At 41.3% G+C, this 20,277-nt stretch overlaps 2 protein-coding genes across 2 annotated transcripts in view; both read left to right on the forward strand.

The window, feature by feature from the left end:
- Window positions 1-20,277, forward strand: part of LOC147330724 (uncharacterized) — a 61,940-nt gene that overhangs the window by 22,691 nt on the left and 18,972 nt on the right. The window contains exons 6-7 of the mRNA XM_086294070.1: window positions 10,181-10,462; window positions 10,686-10,740. Coding sequence (XP_086150196.1) covers window positions 10,181-10,462; window positions 10,686-10,740 — 337 coding nt within the window. The remainder of the gene's footprint in view (window positions 1-10,180; window positions 10,463-10,685; window positions 10,741-20,277) is intronic.
- On the forward strand, window positions 3,364-4,239 carry LOC147330726 (uncharacterized). Its single transcript, XM_086290848.1, has 2 exons — window positions 3,364-3,369; window positions 3,412-4,239. The coding sequence occupies exons 1-2, from the start codon at window positions 3,364-3,366 to the stop codon at window positions 4,237-4,239; spliced, it is 834 nt and encodes a 277-aa protein (XP_086146974.1).

The raw sequence follows: 20,277 nt of genomic DNA on the forward strand, positions 1-20,277 counted from the left end.
CATATATTTTTAATCATATCATGTCTGTTAAATTCACACTATTTTAACACTGATGAGAGATAACAAGCTGATCTTCATTGCATGTGTGTTTGTGTTATTAGGCAGGTTTAATCAATGTCTGTGGAGCTGCATCTCCAGCAGAGCATGTTCTTAAAGCTGCCTTTCCTACACACTTCATTTTTTAACTAATGTGCTATGAATCCACTGGTCTTTGCATCACTTTTCATCACACAAAGTGACTTGGACAAGATGATAAACAGACTCACATGCTCAAGATGCTGTCTAATCTTCATAAGCTCTCTTGTGTTAGTAGGGTTAATACATGTTCTGCTTGTGTGTGTGATTTTATATGTTTCTTTTTGCAGTGTTTCAGACTCCTTCACAATTTTCCAACTTAAGCAGTCAGTTTTCTTTTTCCCAGGTTTGCTAACCCAAATTTTGATTTCCCACATTAAACAACAGCATTCTCGCCTACTCTCAGAGGCGGTCCTAGCCTGTTTGGCGCCCTGGGCGAACACTCCCTCTGGCGCCCCCCCCCCCCCCCTCCTCCCCCCTCACAAACACACACACACACACACACACACACACACACACACACACACAAAAACATATTAAGGATTGTACATTAACATAAAACTGTTGTACACACACATATGAAGAGAGAGAGAGTATGCATAGTATGCAAATAGCCACCAAACAGCCATCATAATTCGTCATACAATGGGAACAGGACAAATCAACAATTGACAAGGACTAATTAATATTAAAATCTGTAACATAATGTATTGTTTGGAGTTTAGTCTGTTACTGTTGCTATTTTTACCATTTCTTCTTGGAGCAACTGTAACCCACATACCGTATTTCCCGGACTACAAAGCGCACCTGAATATTAGCCGCACAAGCTAAAATCAGGGTAAAATCCTGTTTTGTACATACATTAGCCGCACCTGACTAAAGGCCGCAGGTATTTCAATGTTGACTTATCATATGTAAGAGAATATGCACAAAGCGAATTGTCAGGAAAGAGATGGCTGTTTGGAGACACACCCCTTTTATTAATATTTTGAAAAACAAGTTATGGGTACATATTTGCATAACTTTTTAGGTATATGTACAAGTAGCGGTAATTACAAGTAGGAAACATGTACTGTGCTTCATAAATGAGTAACAAATGTAGTACATAACAATAACCTACAGCACACCAGAAAAATAGATTCAGACTACCTTTTAGGCTCAGGTGCAGTGACACGGCTTTAACAAGAAGAAAAGTCAGTCATTCACCACCATCTTCCTGCGCACTAAGACCACCAAAGTCCTCTTCTCCAGTGTCGGAAACGAACAGGCTCAGAGTGGCTTCGTCATCCACTCTCAGCTTCTTTCCTTCGTTGTCACTTACAAAACCAAAGAAATCCTCGTTGTCAGTGTCAGAGTCGAACACCCTCTGAAGGGCCGTGGCGGTGTCCTCCTCTCCATCATGCAGCAGTCCAGCCCTTCGAAATCCGTTGGTGATCATGGATATTTTCACACTTTTCCACGCTGTCAGATTCCACCGGTGGAGTTGAGCATAACTTGCTTTTCGCCGCACATCATCCACGACTCCCGCTGAACGTGTAGCGCTACTTTGAAGTTTGTTTTTCGCGCTACTTGTACGGCACTATGTTGCCTTGCGGATGGACACGTGACCAACATACCACTCTTGAACCCCGATACTGTGTGTCTGATCACATGCCCTTCCGCCAGGCAACGTAGTGCCGTACAACAGCGGAACAAACAAAACAAATCGTCTTACGATATCACAAAAATCATGTACAATCCACAGAAAAGCCGCACCTGACTAAAAGCCGCAGGGTTCAAAGCTTGTGGAAAAAGTAGCGGCTTATAGCCCGACAATTACGGTAATTTCCTTAGGGATTAATAAAGTATTCTGATTCTGATTGTTTCAGGATGACCTGCCATTATCCAATGACACATCTGCATACCTGCATCTTTTGCTCGTTTCTCCTCTTCTTTTCTCTTTTTTCTAAACTGAGCACCTGATGGCATTGAACTTTTCTTGTCCGTCTTCCATTGGTTTTAATTTTGCACTCCAGTATGAACACCCATCCCTCAACCCGAGGATCACCACAACATAACCTAATAGACCAACACCTTAGTTCACAGATTCGCTTTGTCTAGGGTGCATTTCTGAGATTTCACACAACCCAGGATTCATATCATGAATACATAATGGGCTTGGATTTACAACATTATAATTGAAATGTGCTCTATTTGGAAGCAGCCGGGCCCCCTCCCCTTTCGACGGGTTGTGTGTGAGACTTTAAATCATCAAACTGTAAATTTTAAATTTTAAATTGTTATTGATCCCTTTACCACGAGTCCTAAAGTGTATATTTATTTTCTTACTCTTCTTATATATATTGTTTGTTTACTTGCACTGCTGTAACTGGAGCCTTGTCGTCTCTCTATATACTGGACTGTATGTAGCGGAGATGACAATAAAGTTTACTTTGACTTCAGCAGCGAGCAGGCGCACCGAGGGCTCTTGCGCTCACTTTTCGTGTATAGAATTTCGAAAAAACATTGGTGCAAATTATACGTCTGTATTATAATGTCTGGGTTGTCGTGTTTGTTGGTTTGTTTTTATTTTGTTTTACTTTGCGAGTTGGTCATTAGACGCTGCTCCAGCCAGTCAGAAAATCCCCCACCGCCCCGCCCTCTCCTCCCTGTGTCACAAGCAGCAGGGCGCAAACGAAGGGCGCCCTTACTCCCAGCAAATGGGCGATAGAAAACCGATTGGTGCTTATGTGAGAGATACACATATTGACGGGGCCGGGTTATGTTAAAAAGTATAAATTGTTATACTTTGGTGGTCATTGGTTCAAAGGTACCCCACACTTCTTTTTTTGTTTGCTTGTTTGTTCTGGTGTATTTTTCATTTGAACTGTTATTCTGCCAGAGTACTCATATTTACAAGATGACATTGAACGCCCCATTGGTGTGTCAGGAAAACTCTTTTGTACGTATGTTCCTTGAAGGGGATTGGAGTCGTTCTTTTTCCACCGCAGCGAAGGGCTAGGAGTTGGAGAGGAGCTGCTGTATGTTTTTGTTATTGATCTGATTGTGAAATAAAGCATATGCAGTGAGAAAGCAACTCTCGGAGTCATCCCAGCCTTAAAGCTGCAACATATCATGGCGAGCCAGCCAGGAGGAAGGTTTGAAGAACTTCCAGCACGAGAGTGAAGCAGAAGCCTGGTTAGCGCCATTAGCGGCTAACGTTAGCTACCGTACCACTGAAGAAAAACCTTTCTCCAAGCACCGGACCTGAAATCTGACGGGCTAAAGACAAGCTTGTGAGTACCCACAATGGAGGTAGAATCCCTATGAGATAAGATCACCGCCACACTCTGCCAGCTAAGTCGTGATCAGCTCATAGAAGTGGGTTATAATGTGAAAGGCTTTGCTACACCGCTAGATGAGCCTACAAAAGACACTTCCAGACGCCACCTGATGAAAGTTATAGAACATAAACTGGACGAGGTGGAAAACAGTTATACACCAGACGATGCTGTACAGTTTGTGAAGGAACTTTTATCATTTTTGGGCGAATATAAAGCTAAAGACAATGCGGCCGAGAGTGATTTTTCCCGCCCTTCAGACAAAAGAGACAAGTATGACGAGCTGCAGGAAGAAATTAGAGTGATAGGGCAGAAACTCAAGATGGCAGACGCTGCCCCGAGCCTCGGCCAGAACCTGCCGTCTTCTCAAGTACCAGAGGTGACAATTCACAGGGAGTTTCGCATCTGTGGCCAAATAGGTGAGGGAGGGCAGCGCGATCGGCTGTCCTATACCAACCTGCTGCATCAGATGGAAAATGGACTCCGCAAAGGCCACAGTGAGTCAGAAGTTATTGAAGCAGTGATAAGAGCCATCAATCCAGGTCTCAAACTGCGTGATATGCTTGAAATAAAGACTGATTTGACACTCACACAGTTAAAGACAATATTAAAAGGACATTACAGAGAAGATGATACATCTGATTTGTACCAAAAACTGATAAATATTTCCCAAGATCCAAAAGAGTCAGCTCAAGACTTTTTATTCAGAGCCATTGAGCTTAAAGATCGCCTCCTGTACGCATCCAAGGACAAAGAAGCAGAACACTACAGTCGGGACCTGGTAAAAAGGAAGTTTTTGAGATCAGTGGGTACTGGGCTGCAAAATGACAACAGCCCTTCTTGACAACCCAGATGTGACTGATGAAATGCTGATTGAGAAACTAAATGAAGCTGCCAATCTCGAGACAGAAAGACTGAACAAGTTAAAGAGGAGCAATACAAAACCACCAAGAATCAATGAGCTACATACTAGGGATGAACCACGCAGCAACTCACAGATCTCTGCCACCAAGGAAGACAAGAAAAATCATCCTCCACCCGAAATGCACGACCTGGTGAAAGAGCTGAGGAACAAGGTTGCAGAGGTGAGGCAGATGGTTCTTGCTTCCCTGAACGCTGGCAAGTCGCAGGCTACAAAAAGGACATCAGATGCTGCCGCGGACACCCGGAGGAAGAAAGGCTGCAGGACCTGCCAGAGCAATGGAGAGGGAGACAACTGCACCCACTGCTTTAAGTGTGGCCAGCCCGGCCACATCTCCAGAGGATGCCGAGCTCCACTTCAGCTGCAGGGAAACGCCAGAGGGCCACTGCCACGGGACCAGCAGTGACCCCACCGCCACATCAGGAGTCCCGCCGCTGTGGTTGCTGCCACCAGAGAGAGTCGGTCAGCACCCCACTCCAGAGGTGTGCAGGCTGCTCATCTGTCAGTTACTGTCGCGGAAGAGATCCAAGTCAAGACAGGGCGGAGTAAAGTTGTTTTACGCCCTAGTGAAGCTACTACCATTCGCTGTCGCACACGCATACAGGCTGACGAGGACACTGTAATGTTATTTTGTCCTGTTCTGAACCCCAGCCTGCCTGAGGGGCTTCATTTGCAGGAAGTATTGTTTAAAGTAAAAAGGGGCAACTCAGCCATGGTCCCAGTATCTGTCACAAATACCACATGCCATAATATTACTGTAGATCCGCGTGTGGTCCTGGGGCACATTGAGGGCGTAAAAGCAATATACCCAGCTGCCCTAAAACCTGTAGAAACTTCAACAACTAAAACAGCAGACGATGCAGGTGTTGAAGTCCCATTAGCCCCCACAGGTGAGACAAGTGGTGTTTGGGATCCCCCTGTAGTTCTAGACCATCTAACGAGTGGCCAACAGTCGGCGGTGAGGATGATGCTCAGGGAGGAATGCATAGCTTTTGCAAAAGACGAAAATGATGTAGGCTGCATTCCTAGCCTTCGGATGCACATCACTCTCAACGACCAAACACCAGTTCAAAAGACTTACAATAGTGTGCCTAAACCTCTGCATCAGGAAGTAAAAGCTTACCTGCAAGACTTGATCAATAGGGGGTGGGTCACAAAATCCAAGTCGCCTTATTCGTCACCGATAGTCTGTGTTAGAAAAAAATCCGGTGACCTCAGACTTTGTGTGGATTATCGAGAACTTAATCGCAAATCGGTGCCTGACAGACATCCTATTCCTAGGATACAGGACATGTTGGACAGCCTTACTGGTAGCTCCTGGTTTACAGTACTAGACCAGGGAAAGGCTTATCATCAAGGATTCCTAGACGAAGACAGTCAGCCACTCACTGCATTCATCACCCCCTGGGGTTTATACCAGTGGGTTAGAATCCCATTTGGACTCAGCTCCGCCCCAGCAGAGTTCCAGAGGAGCATGGAGGAGTGTCTTTGGGGTCTGCGTGATGATATCTGTCTACCGTACCTTGATGACAATTTGGTCCACAGTAAATCTTTTGAGGACCATGTTGAGCATGTAAGAGCCGTGCTACAAAGGTATCAGAGACATGGGGTCAAACTTACTGCTAAGAAATGTGAACTGTTCAAGCCTAAGGTCAGGTTTTTGGGTAGAGTGGTGTCAAAAGATGGCCATAGTATGGATCCAGCAGAGGTCACCTCCGTGATGTCACTTAAAGAGAAACACCCTAGTACAGTGGGGGAAGTGAGACAGATTTTGGGCTTCCTATCTTATTATAGAGCCTATATACAGGACTTTTCACGTATCGCCAAACCTTTGTATGAACTGCTAGCAGCCCAAACAAATGCTAAAAGTAGCCCACAGGACTTAAAAACACAGAACAAGAGAAGGAAGGATGAAAAACAAACAGGCTAAAGGACAGTTGCCTTCATCAGCCCCTGTGAAATGGACAGAGTCACACCATCAGGTTTTGTCTTACTTAGTCAATAAACTGGCCAGTCCTCCGATCCTAGGCTACCCTGATCTAAACCAACCATTTGTGCTTCATACTGATGCTTCTCAAGCAGGGTTAGGAGCAGTGCTCTACCAGCGCAGTAATGGCAAGGTAAGAGTCATAGCTTATGGATCTAGAACGTTAACGCCGCCAGAAAAAAATTACCATATGCATGCTGGCAAACTAGAGTTTTTAGCTCTCAAATGGGCTGTCTGTGAGCGCTTCAGAAATTATTTGCTGCATGCGCCATCTTTTGTGGTTTATACAGATAATAATCCACTCACCTATGTGTTAACGACAGCAAAGTTGAATGCATCAGGTCAGCGTTGGGTGGCTGAGCTCACAGATTTCAAGTTTACGATAAAATACAGGCCAGGAAAAACAAATGCAGATGCAGATTTTTTATCCAGGATGCCCCTCGATTTTGGGGACTATATGAACTGCTGTATACAGACGGTTAGCCAGGACGTGGTTGCAGCCTCACAGCAGGGCATATTAGTGCAGCAAACAGAAGCTCTAATGTTTAACGCTGTCTCCTTCCACACCCTTCAGCATCAAACACGAGCAGAGGAACTGCTGGACATGATTCAGCCCGTACCGAGAGAGGAAATCTGTGCAGCACAGCGGCAAGACCCCGTGATAGGTAAAATGTACGAGTCTGTAGTGCAAAACAAAAGGCCCACCACACAGGAAATTAAAACTGAGAGCACTGAGTTTAAAGCATTGGCTAGAGAGTGGAGCAAACTAAAAATCAGAGAGGATGGAACTATGTTCAGAGAGACTCGACACAAAAAACAACTAGTCCTCCCCTCAGTTTACCACCCACTAGTGCTCAATGAACTACACAAACAGATGGGTCACTTGGAATCAGAAAGGACCCTAAATTTAATTAGGGATCGTTTCTTCTGGCCTGAGATGCAAAGAGACATTGAACACTTTGTCAGTAATGTTTGTGAGTGTCTCAAACAGAGGAAGCCAAACAGACAGGCACGGGCACCTATGTTGAGCATAGAGACCACTCATCCATTTCAGTTGGTTTCAGTTGACTTTTTGCACCTGGAGCAATGCAAGGGGGGGTGTGAATACATACTTGTAGTTATGGACCACTACACCCGCTTCGCTCAGACAGTTCAGGCTCCTACCAGGACTATGTGGACAGATGGAGAAGGAGAATGGCTGAAGCTTACACTGTCGCCTCCAAAAATGCAGCTAAGTCAGCTGACCGAGGTAAAAGGCAGTACAACAAAAGTGTGCATGGTCCACCACTTCAAATAGGGAGTCGTGTCCTTGTTAGAAATGTTGTGGAGAGGGGTGGGCCAGGTAAAATCCGCTCCTATTGGGAAGACAACATCTACATTATTAAAAGACAAAAGGGAGAGGACAGTCCTGTGTTTGAGTTAGAGCCAGAGAATGGTAAAGGCAGGACAAGGATTTTGCACAGGAATATGTTGTTGCCTTGCGATTTTCTTCCGCTCCTAGCAGATAAGGAGGCAACTGTAACTAGTACTAAAACAAGGAAAAGACATTATAACAAACGGAAACAAACATGCATGACTCCAACACAAGTGGGGAGTGAGGAGGAGGAGGACACAGATGAGTTTTCTGATGCGGTTTTCACCTGGCCTTATCCTGAGCCTCAGTGTTCACCCACATTGGACCCCACAGCAGCAGACTTTATGCCACTAAGGGACAGGGGTGAGCCAGATGAGTTTCCTCACATGTCAGGAGATGGCCAGGGGGCCCCCAGCCAAACTGATGAGGGGAAGATGGACAATATGGAACCAGAGGATGTGGCTATTGTGGGTGCGGGGGAGGTGGACAGCAGCTCTGATGTCGAAGAGGCTTTGGAAACAGACCAGCCAAGTCCATACCCAAAGAGAGAAAGGAGGAGACCACAGACTTTGTGTGTGACTTCCCTAAACCTGCTGGTCTGGAAGTCCAGCAGTTCATCTAAACAAAAGGCACTTAGACTAAAACTGACATAGATATGTTTATCCTGCCATAAAACAAGAAAACAAGGTACGACCTCTCCCATGCTCCCAGGATGTGGGTGTGAATGCCAGAACACTCTGGGAGGCACAGAGTCTCCACAGACTACTATGGATCAAACCTCTATCAATCTACAACTAATTATAAAACTCTAAGCATATATGAGTAGATATTTCTAAGCATAAATGACAATCAACAATACAAATCTAACACTAGTGAATAAGGGCCTCTAAGAACACAATAGCAAAGCCACACAAATGACCAAAAAACACTTTAACTGTTCTGTACTAATACTGTGGTTGACTAAATATATTCTAGTTATATGTGTGAGGGTTTGAAAAGTGTATCATTGCAGTTTTACAGTATGTGACGTGTGTCTTACTGTGGCCAGTTAGTGTGACACTTTGAAAACTGTGGTTTTCCTGAAAACAAGTTCTAAAGTTAACATTTAATGTAGATGAGAGTCAGAGCAGTCAGACAGACTGTTGTAGTCTGTTCTGCACATTCACATCATCTTTTAATCATGGCTGATCTCCTGCTGCTAGTGTACCTGCTTCTCATGTGCAGTAGCGGTTTTTGATACGGGCGACACGGGCGGTTGCCCGGGGCGGCATTGTGGTGGGGGCGCCATCACGGGCATCAGCAAAAAAAAAAAAATTTGCTCGTACTCATGCTGCCCCAACATCATGCCAGCGCATAGTGGGAATGGCACAGGTTTTCTATCGCCCATTTGCTGGGAGTAAGGGGCGGGGCGGCGGGGGATTATCTGGCTGGCTGGAGCAGCATCTAATAACCAACTCTCAAAATAAAACAAAATAAAAACAAAACAAAAAACACGAAAACACCAGACATCATGATACAGACAGGAGTAAAGGGATCAATAACAATTTAAAATTTACAGTTTGATGATTTAAAGTCTCACACACAACCCGTCGAAAGGGGAGGGGGGCGGCTGCTTCCAAATAGAGCACATTTCATTCATAATGTTGTAAATCCAAGCCCATTATGTATTCATGATTTGAATCCTGGGTTGTGTGAAATCCCAGAAACAAACGCCAGAGGGAGTGCTCGCCCAGGGCGCCAAACGGGCTAGGACCGACACTGCTCATGTGTAAGTTAAACTTCTTATCAGGTTCATTCGATGTTCACGTCAGCTATTACTTAACATAGCCTCACTTATAATGACTGTTAGCATGTTTCTCTTGTTTACATCAGAATTTTAATAGTTTATATTTTTTTTGTTGAATTTATTTTGTTTTTTCTCCTTTTCTTCTTCAGATTCTTTTCATGAAATCAAAGCACAAGGTCAGTCTTATTTTTCATGTTTTAATCAATGTGTGGTATGTTTTTATTTTTATTTTTTGTAGCTTCTCTACAGTAACTCAGCTTTGCTCATCATGAATACTTTTTGTGCAACTATTAACTATTTAAAACCACAACTGTATGAAATTTCAGCCAGTGTTCCACCTGTACTGAGTGTGAATCCACCTCTGATCACAGAGACAGACTCAGTCACACTGAGCTGTCAGACTCCATCATCTGTTTCTGTGTCTCAGTGTGATTTCTACATTGCAAGCCAAAAACTGCTGACGATTGCACAGAAAAGTTTACCTGCTGAAGTTGAAGTGAGATGTTCTTACACTTTACAGGTTTATACTTTTAAACATGCATCTCCTGACAGCAAGTCATCCACCGTCACCATAAAGAGTGAGTGACGAAAGTACCATGAACAGTTTATAATATGTTTCACTAATGCTTATGAGGTTCATTTCACAGCTTATGCTTCCATTATAAAAATAAATTTAAAATTAATAATATAGATATAAATCTATTTAAATAATATAACATATACTCTATTTTTTCAGATCTTCATCCACCTAAACCGACAGTGAGCCTGCTGATGATCACAGACACAGACTCAGTCACAGTGAACTGTCAGACTCCATCATCTGTTCCTGTGTCTCAGTGTTATTTCATCATTTCAGGAGATAAAACTGTCAAATCAGCTCCTTGTCTGCAGACTCTGACAGGGTCTGAATTTCTGTCATGGACACGTCAAAGTTTACCTGCTACAGTTGAGATGACCTGTTATTACATTTTTAAACATAAATCTCCAGTGAGCAACATGTCAGGTTTCACCATACAAAGTGAGTAAATACTGCTGAAGTGCACTAATACAAGGATGTTTAGCTATGGTATCAATACAAAAAAAAAAAACAGGTTTCTATCAATTTGGGTTTTGAGGGAGGTATAAGAAAAAAATATTTGATCATTTAAAAACTAAAACTCTGAGAGAGGTTTCTATTATTAGATTGAAAGAAAGAAATTAAACATTTGTTCATTTAACTTGAGAAATGTTTACATTTTTAGCTCCTCGGCCTGAACTGACAGTGAATCCACAGATGATCATAGAAACAGAGTCACAGTGAACTGTCAGACACCTCACAGTAACATATCCTTCATCAGTATACAAACTAAGTGATCATTCTGCTTTTCTTGTTGTTTATTCTTTCAGGATCATATATTATGTTCCAAGTTCTGCCATTTTAGTGAATAAGAGCCTCTTACACACAAAAAAAATCAAAGGGATTATGGGATTATGAAGGAACATGTGTGTGTCAGAGTTTATTTAAATGCATTATATTTTAATATTTTTGTGTTTTCAAAGGTGTGTCATGGCACATCCCTATGAATTGTGTTACTGCAGCTAGTTTGTTTGATTCACACAAAATTAATGTGACATTCACTTATTTAGTTAAACAAATGTTTTACCTTTTTGCTGTGAACTGGCAGTGAATCTATGGGTGATCACCAAAAAGACTCAGTCACAGTCAACTGTCACACTCCTTCATTTGTTTCTGTGTCTGAATGCTTTTTGTTTTCTATCATCAGCTCTTTCATCCAGGTTGTTTGAAGTTTTTATTTATTTTTTAGATCCATCAAGTCTGACTATCTGTACATCGATTCTGAAAGGATCTGAAAGTACTTTGACCTCTGTTGCTTGTATCCTGATGAATTTAAGCAGAGATGCTACTACAGATGAGAGTTTTGCAAGTGAATAAAAGGGTCAATTGTTAATTGAAACAAGCATTTACCTGAATACACTTATCTTACCACTCATGTAGTTGCTTTTACATTATCAGCTTACACAGTAAGCAAGGTAAGCTGATACTACAAAAAAAAAGAGTGGAACAAATAATTCTCTTGTTATACTATTGTGTATTTAGGTGTTATAAACAAACTGATTTAACTAATTTAACACAATCTCAAAAATATACCTGTATTGGGAGCTGATACGAAACTAATTTAGAAAATACTTAATGTGCTTATTTTAAGTGACAGTTAAAAGCCAAATGTAAAAAAGGATGATTTTGTAGTCACAGCTTTGTGAATTTCAGAGATTCTGGTGAGTAAATGCAGATCTGTGTTTATGACCCAGCATTTTGTGTCACAACATCCTCACAATTTTCATTTGCCTTGTTGATAATTTGAACCTGTGACATGACCTCTCTTGAAGCAGAAAAAAGGATGTGGATGATCGGCGCAGTGCTGATAGTGGATGCCTTTCTGCTTGTGTTGCCTTTTCTGCTTAATCAGTGCTGGACTGGTAAGCATTTAAAAAGTCCAGTTAATACATTTTCACCTTTCATTTCAATTTGATTTCATATTCAGGTTTTATTATTTTATGGTAGTAAAACATGAACAAATGACTGCCTATCCAGCTTCCCTCATTTGTCTTGGACTTCTGAGGCTTCATGAATAATTACTTGTTATTGTTTTTTTAACATTCTGCAGAGAAATGCCGTTTTGGGAGGTAAGAAATGTTATTCTCACATATTAGCATATGTCTTGTGTATCAGTCTACACCTTAACATTGAAGTTCATTCTGTTTTTCTTGTTTTCCATTCAGACAAAAAAGCAAAGTCAATGGTAAATCAAAATGTATGTTACTAATTTTATTTTACTGCAATAATAATTCAGATGCTATCTCAGTAGTTTATATTTAGTCATTAAACACATTTTGTTGCGGTTTCAGTTTTAGATGATTGGAAATCTTTGGTGAGTCTCAACAATTGAAGACTTTTATTTTCAAAACTTCATCTACTCTAGAGATATTCCTTCCTGCAGTGATTATTCTGTGTTGAATAAAGCTGCCGTAATACCTGAAGTAAATTCTTATTAAATGATTTTACAGGGTGGTAATAGTGACACGTACAGTACTGTCACCTATGACTGCAACACTGGTGAGTTTCATTTTCCTTTATTCCTGTTGTTAAATACTCTGATTTTCAAATTTCACTGAAATTGCCACTGCCTTTATCTGATGTCAGTTTGTCTGTTTCCACTCTTTCTCTAGTTTGAAAAAGAAAACAGATCTCCTGTATTTGGGTCGTGTTTCCAGCTGTCCTATAAGAAACATAGAAAAAAAAAAACACAAATAGAATAAAGAATACATGAGAATGTGTCAGCTTTGACTTAATAACGTTTAATTTAAAGATGATATTTTTACCTCTCTTTAATCTCCATCTTTTCATTGTTGGAAGTTATTTAAAACAGGCCTTGGTTAAACTCCTCAGTTCAGCCACAGCCTATTTTAGCACATTTAAGACAAACTTTCTTCTGAACATCACAATAACACGGTTTGAACAGCAGTTAGGAGGAGCTACTGTGCACATAGTCAAAGCTTTTTGAGTTTCACAGGTGATCTCTCTTTAGCTTTGCTACCTGTCAGTCTGTTTGTATACTTATACTAATAATATACTTGACAAAAGCACAAATAAAAGTTGGAACTTTTAACATGGAGGTAAGTGTATTAAATCATTATATAATATCCACAAAAAGATTACCAATCATGCAAAAGTAGGGTCCATTCCATACTAAGATCTGTGGGTACAAAATGTATGAAGGAACTTAAACCGAGCTTTGACAAATGTCATATGAGATCACATCTCAGACTGATCAGCATGAAATGCTTACTTGTCACTTTAGTAAAAATGCTTAGTTACACTCCTGATAAGTGGTTTGAACAATTCTGTGTGGTGACATCCAGGGGCGGAGCATGGGGGTGGCTTACTGGGCTTAAGCCCGGGTCTTTTTGTCAGAAGCCCGGGGTCTTTTGGAGTGTAATTTTTTCATAGTTAGATGCCTGGCTGACAACTGTATAAAACAAAAAGTGCAAGCAATATTCGAAGCACATAGTGCACACTGTGGGAATTTACGACTGTGCGTGAATCCCCCCTGATATTGGTATGATCCGAGCTCAGGCACTAAGCGACTGAGCGAGGGGGCGGGGCAGCTGCTGCCTGTGAGTGCGTTGTTGGAGAGACGGAGCCAGCCATACTAAGGAGAGCTTAAGTTTGACCAGGTACCAAAGCAAATCATTCGTACCATACAAATAATGTAAATATGACGGTGTATCATGAAAGATTGATATCAAACTGATCACTTGACCAATATTACGTTACTTGCTCTTCAAGTGAATCAACAAATGGCGAAATGAAAAGCCGAACAAATGCTATTTTTTTTAGAGAGTCTTAGCTTACGTGTGTTTATTTCATATTTTCAGTTCTTACCCTCCCCGACTAAATCGGTTTCAGTCATGTACTGAAATATAAGAATGGACATTAGAGGCTTCTTTCAAAGAAAAAACTCAGGTAAATGTTATTTTATATATTATGCTTTGTATGTTGTTCAGTATATTTCTATGCAAAACGAGGGATTTCAGTACACAGCAGGATATTCACATTTGTAACCAGATATTTACATACACTTTAGGGAGAAAACATTTTTACTGTACAACATCAATTTAGAGTAAACTTTTGTTTTAGATAAATATTGAAACATCTTTTGAATTAGTTAAATGTCAGAATAAAGAGTGATACTGTTTACCAAAAGTATCACCGTATCATAGGTACTCATGTATCTCGTACCTAGTGTTTCTTTTTAGGTTTGCTATTTTTCAAATTCTACATTTAAGTTATGCAGGCTTTTTTGCACAACAAGGCTAAATAATTATATAAACTTTTCTCAATCTAAATAGTGTACTTTGCTTAGAATTAAAAAAAAAACAAGTGTAGTGCAGGTATATGATGATTTTTAGTGCTACTATCATCTAGTTCTGATTCTGGTTCTGTCTTGGTTAAGTCCTCAGTAGTCCTGATTTTGAACTGTTGTAGTCCTGTTTTAATTCAGGATCAGTTCTGGGTCTGGTTGAATTGGGGTTTAGTCCTCGTGTCTTGATACAGCCCCGACTTTGTTCTGCCTTGCTGCTTAATTAAAAAACTAGTTTAAGGTGTCCTGCACATGTGATATATATTTTTCCCTATATGAAGTCATTCTTTTTTGAACAAAACTCAAAACAGAGCCAATTAATCTTTCAGTCATTTCTAACTCCCCCCCCCCAAAAAAAAAGAATCCCACATGCATGCATACTACCCTTTAGGGCTAAGCCCCGGGTGTTTCAAATGTCTGGCTCCGCCTCTGGTGGCATCTACAGAAAGACAAGCAGACCCCTAAAAATAAAATAAGATAAAATAAAATAAAGCTTTAACAAAACAAACAGGACAGATTAAAGCATACTCAGCTCAGAAACACATGGCTACATCCTGATTTCAAAAAGTTAAAAGCATTTCTTTTAAAAAATCTGAGCTGATTTAAAAGCCTTGAGCACTGTGGAATTTGGTTAAATGCCAACATATACAGCAGGATGAAAAAATGAAAGTGAATCAGCTGGTTAAAATTTGTCAATTAAGTGATTTCTCAGACATTAATCTGAATGTGTTGTAAGGACTGCATCTGGTCCACTTACCTGTAATCTACCTATAGCACTCTACCCAAATCCCAACCCAGAGGTTTAGCTACAATGTGCATGCACAATGAATCTGCTAACACCTGCATCCATCTCACATGACAAACTCCAGCCCATGAGGTTCTCAGAGGTTTTTTCTCTTCAGCACCCTCTGCAGCACAGTTCTACCGATGTCCCCAAAGGACTGAGTATCATATATTTGGTGATGGTGAACATTGTGTTCAGATATAATCTGTAAAATCTTGTAGTCCATGATGTTTCAGTTGATTTATAGTGGTATTTTCCAATACCACACATGGAGTGTTATGACATGCATAGGTTCTTTCTCTTCAGCACCCTCTGCTGGTCATAGTGGGATTACTCAAAAGCATATATTTTAGTGGAGTTTTTTTATGTTCCTGTTGGTGGACGAAACAGGAAGCTGGCTGCTTGTTAGCCTGCAGATATGTTGTGCGTTGGCTTAGATGCCTTTTAAAACCTTTAAGCCTTGGAAAGTTATTGCTTGTGAGTATTAGTGAGACAACATGTTTACAAGTTTAGTTAGTACATTTCTATCACAGATTTGTTTAGAAACAAGTTATTTCATCTGTTATGTTCATTCTTGGGAAGCTAAACTTGCTAAGTTGTATTGTCATCACTACTGAGTCGCTGTTGTTATGCATACTATATAACAGTATAGTTTGAAGTGTAAGTTAAGGGGAAGACATCTGGTAAGTGATGAGCCAGTGGGTACCAGTCTGCTTTCAATACTCTATTTTATAATACATATTGCATAATACATACAGTAGATCCCCAAATTATGTGAATCATTTGGGATGTTACAAACCAAAACAGTGAGCTAATTTTTAAAATAATCAACTTCTAGGTTTTTGTTTTAGTTAAATTTAAATGTAACTTGAATGTGTTTCACACTTTAAAAAATGCTGAACTGATTAAAGGCCAAAATTGTTTAGTCCTTCTACTCATGGTGTTTGCAGTGCGTTAAATGTCACACACTGACATTGAGAGTTTCAAAAAGTGTGTCACAGCAGGTCCACTTAATGTTTACTTCTGTCTTTCTGAGAATAAAGTTCTGAAAATGACATTTTGGCTACATTCCACACATACTCAGGTGTTTTTGAAAACTGAGATTTTCCGTTTTCGTTTTTTAAAAAACTCCCGTCCACACATAAAAGCCAAAAATGAAGGGAAAAGGAACATGCCAAAGCAACAGGTGGCAATATATTCCTAACCGTGTAGAAATGTTGGCCAATCAGAAGTCTAGAAGCCTGAGTGGGAAAGCGTGAACAAAGATGGCGCATAGAAACAGAACTGAGTCCTATGTTTGGAGGGACAATAACTGTGTGTGTATATGTAAGCATTTAAACACTGCAGAGAGTAAAATTAACAGCAACGGTATTTGGTCTAACGGTGTGTTCACACCGAACGCGACCAGAGCGTCAGGTTTACATGTAAAGTCAAATCGGAAGCAGATTTGCAGCAGTTTTTGTGTTGCATTTTGTGCAACTCCAGCGTCAATTCGCGCCGCGACAACCAATCACGGTGTGTTCACACCGAACGCGATAGATGTGAACAAAGCGTCAGGTTTACATGTAAAGTCAATGGTAAAGCACGATGACACGCGATTGCATTCCCGTGAAAATTCGGAAGCAGATTTGCGTCGCAAAAACGCGAGAAACGCGCGTCAGTGTACCGCGTCTGGCGCGTTTGACTCGCGAATAAAACCACGCACGTCAGTTTTTGTATCGCGTCAACCGCTCGAGTTGGAAAAATCTGAACTCCAGTGTCAAATCGCACCGTGACAACCAATCAGGAGCCTGGTGACGTGGCTCTCAAAGGGGCAGATCCAGCCAAAGCCCTTCATACTTCATTCAATATGGAGGAAAGGCTAATCAACGCCGTAGCAGCTGTATGACACCAGCTGCTTTCTGTACCGAGACAGGAATATAAAGGACCGAGCTTGGAGGAAGATATGTGAAGAGATCGGGCAACCTGGTAAGTTCATTCATTTCTCTTGTGAAATTTGTCACTGACCTGGGGAAGTCGCACAAAAGCTAGCAAGCCATCGCTATTTTCCCACTGATGTACAAATACCGTTCTGCTTTTATGCTTGTTGTCATATAGGAATATATTTTATTGTTTATTAATAAACAGCACACAGTGGTCCCGTTGTTCATCCGTCACTGCCTCGCTTTTTCGCAGATTTTTTATTGCAGTACAGCATTGCATTCTGCAGCCTGATTGACAAATCTCCTCCATGTCGTGTCTCCTGCACAAATTTATCATTTTTTATAATATGGTTTTTTATAACCATCACGTCCAATAGAAAAACAGCACAAAAACACCCATAACTATGACCTTCATTCAGAAATAGACACCTGCACCGCGAGGGAAAAAGGCACACGAAAGTGGCAGGCAGATGAAGACAAAACGCTGCATAATAATACTTTTACGTTTTGCAATCTACAAAGGTTTGTACTTTCAGAATCAACTTGTGAGAACTGTGAGTAATGTTCATGTGTGTGGGGAAAAAAAGTGTATGAAGTGTGTGGCGAGGGGCTAGTTATTCTGAGAACCCCTGCTGCAATAAATGAGGGACCACTGTATATAATTTCACTATGATTATTGTATTCAACCTGTTAACATTTAATATCATCTCGATAGAACCAACTGATTCTGCAGCAGAGCATCCCCTGTTGCTTCTCCTGGCTCCCCAGTCCCTGAGCTCCTGCTGCTGCACCCACAGGTGTGCAATTGTAGCATCAGATGTACAGCAAGCACTGATAGCTTTGTACTCGGTGGGATTCCCTTGTGATCACCTTTACTAAATATCTACAACCAATCTGATTATATCCTGTTTTGTTTTTTTCAATGTTGAAAATGAAAATCTAGTAGCAGCCTTCTCATGTCTTTGTGTTTTGTGCTGTGTTTTACAGGCCCACAGAGGAGGACAGCTCCGAGGCAGATGAGGGACGGGTCCCAGGACGGTCCATCGGTGGTGGAGCTGGCCATCCTTTTTTTTTTTTTTAATGGTCCATTTGATTCATCTTTTATTGTTTATTTTATTTTCACTTGCTGAATACAGGACAGACTTGACTGGAGGAAAGAAGGGGAGAAAGAAAGAGGGAAAGAGAAACAGCTGAGAAGAGGGACGGGGGAGAAGGGCAAAAAACAAAAACCAACAGAATGGGCAGGAAAAAAAATGCATCTATCGATCAGCTGGATCACCTGTTGAGAAAGAAAAAAGAAAACAAGCAGAAGAGAACAAGAGTAATAGAATAAACAACATCACAATGATATATGGGAATATGACAGTAAATACTAAATATTAAACATTATTGTGCAGCACATAAGATCAACAGAACACAGTGTGCTTTGAGGTAGGAGCCAAAAAGGGTGTAGGGTGAAAAAGGGTGAACGGATAATTGGAGGTGAGCTTCCCTCCCTCCAAGACATCTACAGGAAGCGGTGCCTGAGGAAAGCGGGGAGGATCATCAAGGACTCCAGTCACCCCAGCCATAAACTGTTCAGACTACTTCCATCAGGAAGGAGGTTCTGCAGCATCCGGTCCCGTACCAGCAGACTGAGAGACAGCTTCTTCCACCAGGCCATCAGACTGCTGAACACTTCATAGACACCTCAGGTTCACTACTGGAACTTTAACATTATGCACTCCATACTGTACAGTAATGCCACTGTTTTGCACATGTCTCACTCTGTATATTTTATTTTATTTATTTTAAATATTCTACTTATTGTTTACTCTATTTAATTTGTAAAATATGTGTACACACACACACACACGTAGAAAAATATTTAGTATACACATCCAGAAATGCATATACTATTATATATTGTACATATATTTATTAGTTTCAGATGTAGCCATTCTTGTATTTTGCTTGTTTACATTATTGTATTTTGCACAACTCTGTTGCTTGTGAAGCTCGCACACAAGAATTTCACTCACATGTGCTGTACCAATGTACCTGCACATGTGATGTGACAATAAAAGTGATTTGATTTGATTTGATCTGTGGGTGTGATCACCCGTGTGTACACCTGTGAGCATGGACGCGCTTGTTTTTTTAAAAGGTTCCTTCATGTAATGACCTGCTAGAGGGTGTGGGGGGGCCACAGCCCCGTCCTCCAGGGCATGAAGCAGGTATGGAGGAGATCAAAACTCCAGACATCCAGAGGCCCCCAGAACACAAGAGACCAAGGAAGACCAACAGAGGGGCAGCCGCGCCACTGTCCCAGAAAGAGCTGAGGAGAATCCCAGATGAGGGCTCACTCAGCAGCCGCGTAGCAGAAGCCAGGGGGAGTTGCAGTGGCGCGCCCGTGAGCTCCACCGGCAGTCAGCTGTGCCTGAGTGACCGAGCCCCAGGCCGAGCTGGCCATCCTGGTGTCCCTGAAGAGGCCACACCAGTCTCCAATGGAGCATTTCCTCCTCAGCCTTGTTCCTGCTCTGGAGAGCAGCTGGGTCCTTTTTATTCCTGTCTCTCTGTAAATACTTATATTTTATATATTTATGTTTAATGTTTTTGTGTGTGAGAATTTTTATATTATTTCAAATAAATGTTTATAATGACTAATGTCTCAGTTCTACTACACAGCAAATGTTGGCACACGAATTTATTTCATATTATACTAATGACAAAATATACTAATACAGTGGGATGCAAAAGTTTGGGCAACCTAATTAATAGCCATTATTTTCCTGTATAAATCGTTGGTTGTTACAATAAAAAATGTCAGTTAAATATATCATATAGGAGACACACACAATGATATTTGAGAAGTGAAAAGAAGTTTACTGGATTTACAAAAAGTGTGCAATAATTGTTTAAACAAAATGAAGCAGGTGCATAAATTTGGGCACCACAAAAAAGAAATGGAATAAATATTTAGTGTATATCAATGTGTGTGTCTCCTATATGATATATGGGTGCCTTTGTCTGGACGTGCTTCCCATCCAGAGCTCCACAGCAGAGAGGGAAGTTCCAGCGCTCCTGGAATCCCTCTGTGATGGACCGCCAGTCTCCAGGTGAAGGCACAGCCATGAAGTCGTCCACTAGACAGTCCCAGATGGCCGTCGCTACCTGGGGGTGATCTGGCACACCGTGGACACACCGACTCTGAAACTGTACGCGA

The sequence above is a fragment of the Aulonocara sp. 'chitande type north' Nkhata Bay genome, linkage group LG5 (genome assembly GCF_057382095.1).
Source record: "Aulonocara sp. 'chitande type north' Nkhata Bay isolate Kocher_YH1m ecotype deep benthic linkage group LG5, A_spYH_male_GT1.1, whole genome shotgun sequence".
In the NCBI taxonomy this organism is placed as follows: Eukaryota; Metazoa; Chordata; class Actinopteri; order Cichliformes; family Cichlidae; genus Aulonocara; species Aulonocara sp. 'chitande type north' Nkhata Bay.